This window comes from Fulmarus glacialis, unplaced genomic scaffold (assembly GCF_000690835.1).
Source record: "Fulmarus glacialis isolate BGI_N327 unplaced genomic scaffold, ASM69083v1 scaffold36424, whole genome shotgun sequence".
In the NCBI taxonomy this organism is placed as follows: Eukaryota; Metazoa; Chordata; class Aves; order Procellariiformes; family Procellariidae; genus Fulmarus; species Fulmarus glacialis.
Genome location: NW_009210516.1, coordinates 1 through 315, shown reverse-complemented (window position 1 = coordinate 315; position 315 = coordinate 1). Strand labels below are relative to the sequence as shown.

The following is a 315-nucleotide window of genomic DNA, read 5'->3' as shown; positions in this document are numbered from 1 at the left end:
ATCAAGCTGAGCACGTGTCGCCCCATCAACTGCCTCAATCAGGCTTCCACCACTCTGCACGTCAACTGCAGCAACTGCAAGCGGCCCATGAGCAACAGGGGCTGGATCTGCGACAGGTGAGGGCAGCACTGCGGGCAGGGAGGAGGGGACCGCGCTCCGGTCACCAAGGGGAGTCCCAAAGGGACTGCAGGGGCAGGAGGAGGGGGTTGGTACCCCCCGTTGCCCCCCAGGGACTCTGACGCTCACCCCCTTCTCCCCGGCGCAGGTGTCGGCAGTGTGCCAGCATGTGTGCCGTCTGCCACCACGTGGTGAAGG

The 315-nt window shown here is 65.7% G+C and overlaps 1 protein-coding gene across 1 annotated transcript in view; it reads left to right on the top strand.

Annotated features, from left to right (window-relative positions):
• The window catches only part of WDR24 (WD repeat domain 24), a gene marked incomplete at both ends in the record, with an annotated part of 3,912 nt that extends 3,604 nt beyond the window's left edge, over positions 1–308 (top strand). Inside the window, 2 exons of the mRNA XM_009577197.1 lie at positions 7–116; positions 266–308. Coding sequence (XP_009575492.1) covers positions 7–116; positions 266–308 — 153 coding nt within the window. The remainder of the gene's footprint in view (positions 1–6; positions 117–265) is intronic.
• Positions 309–315: the final 7 nt, after the last annotated feature.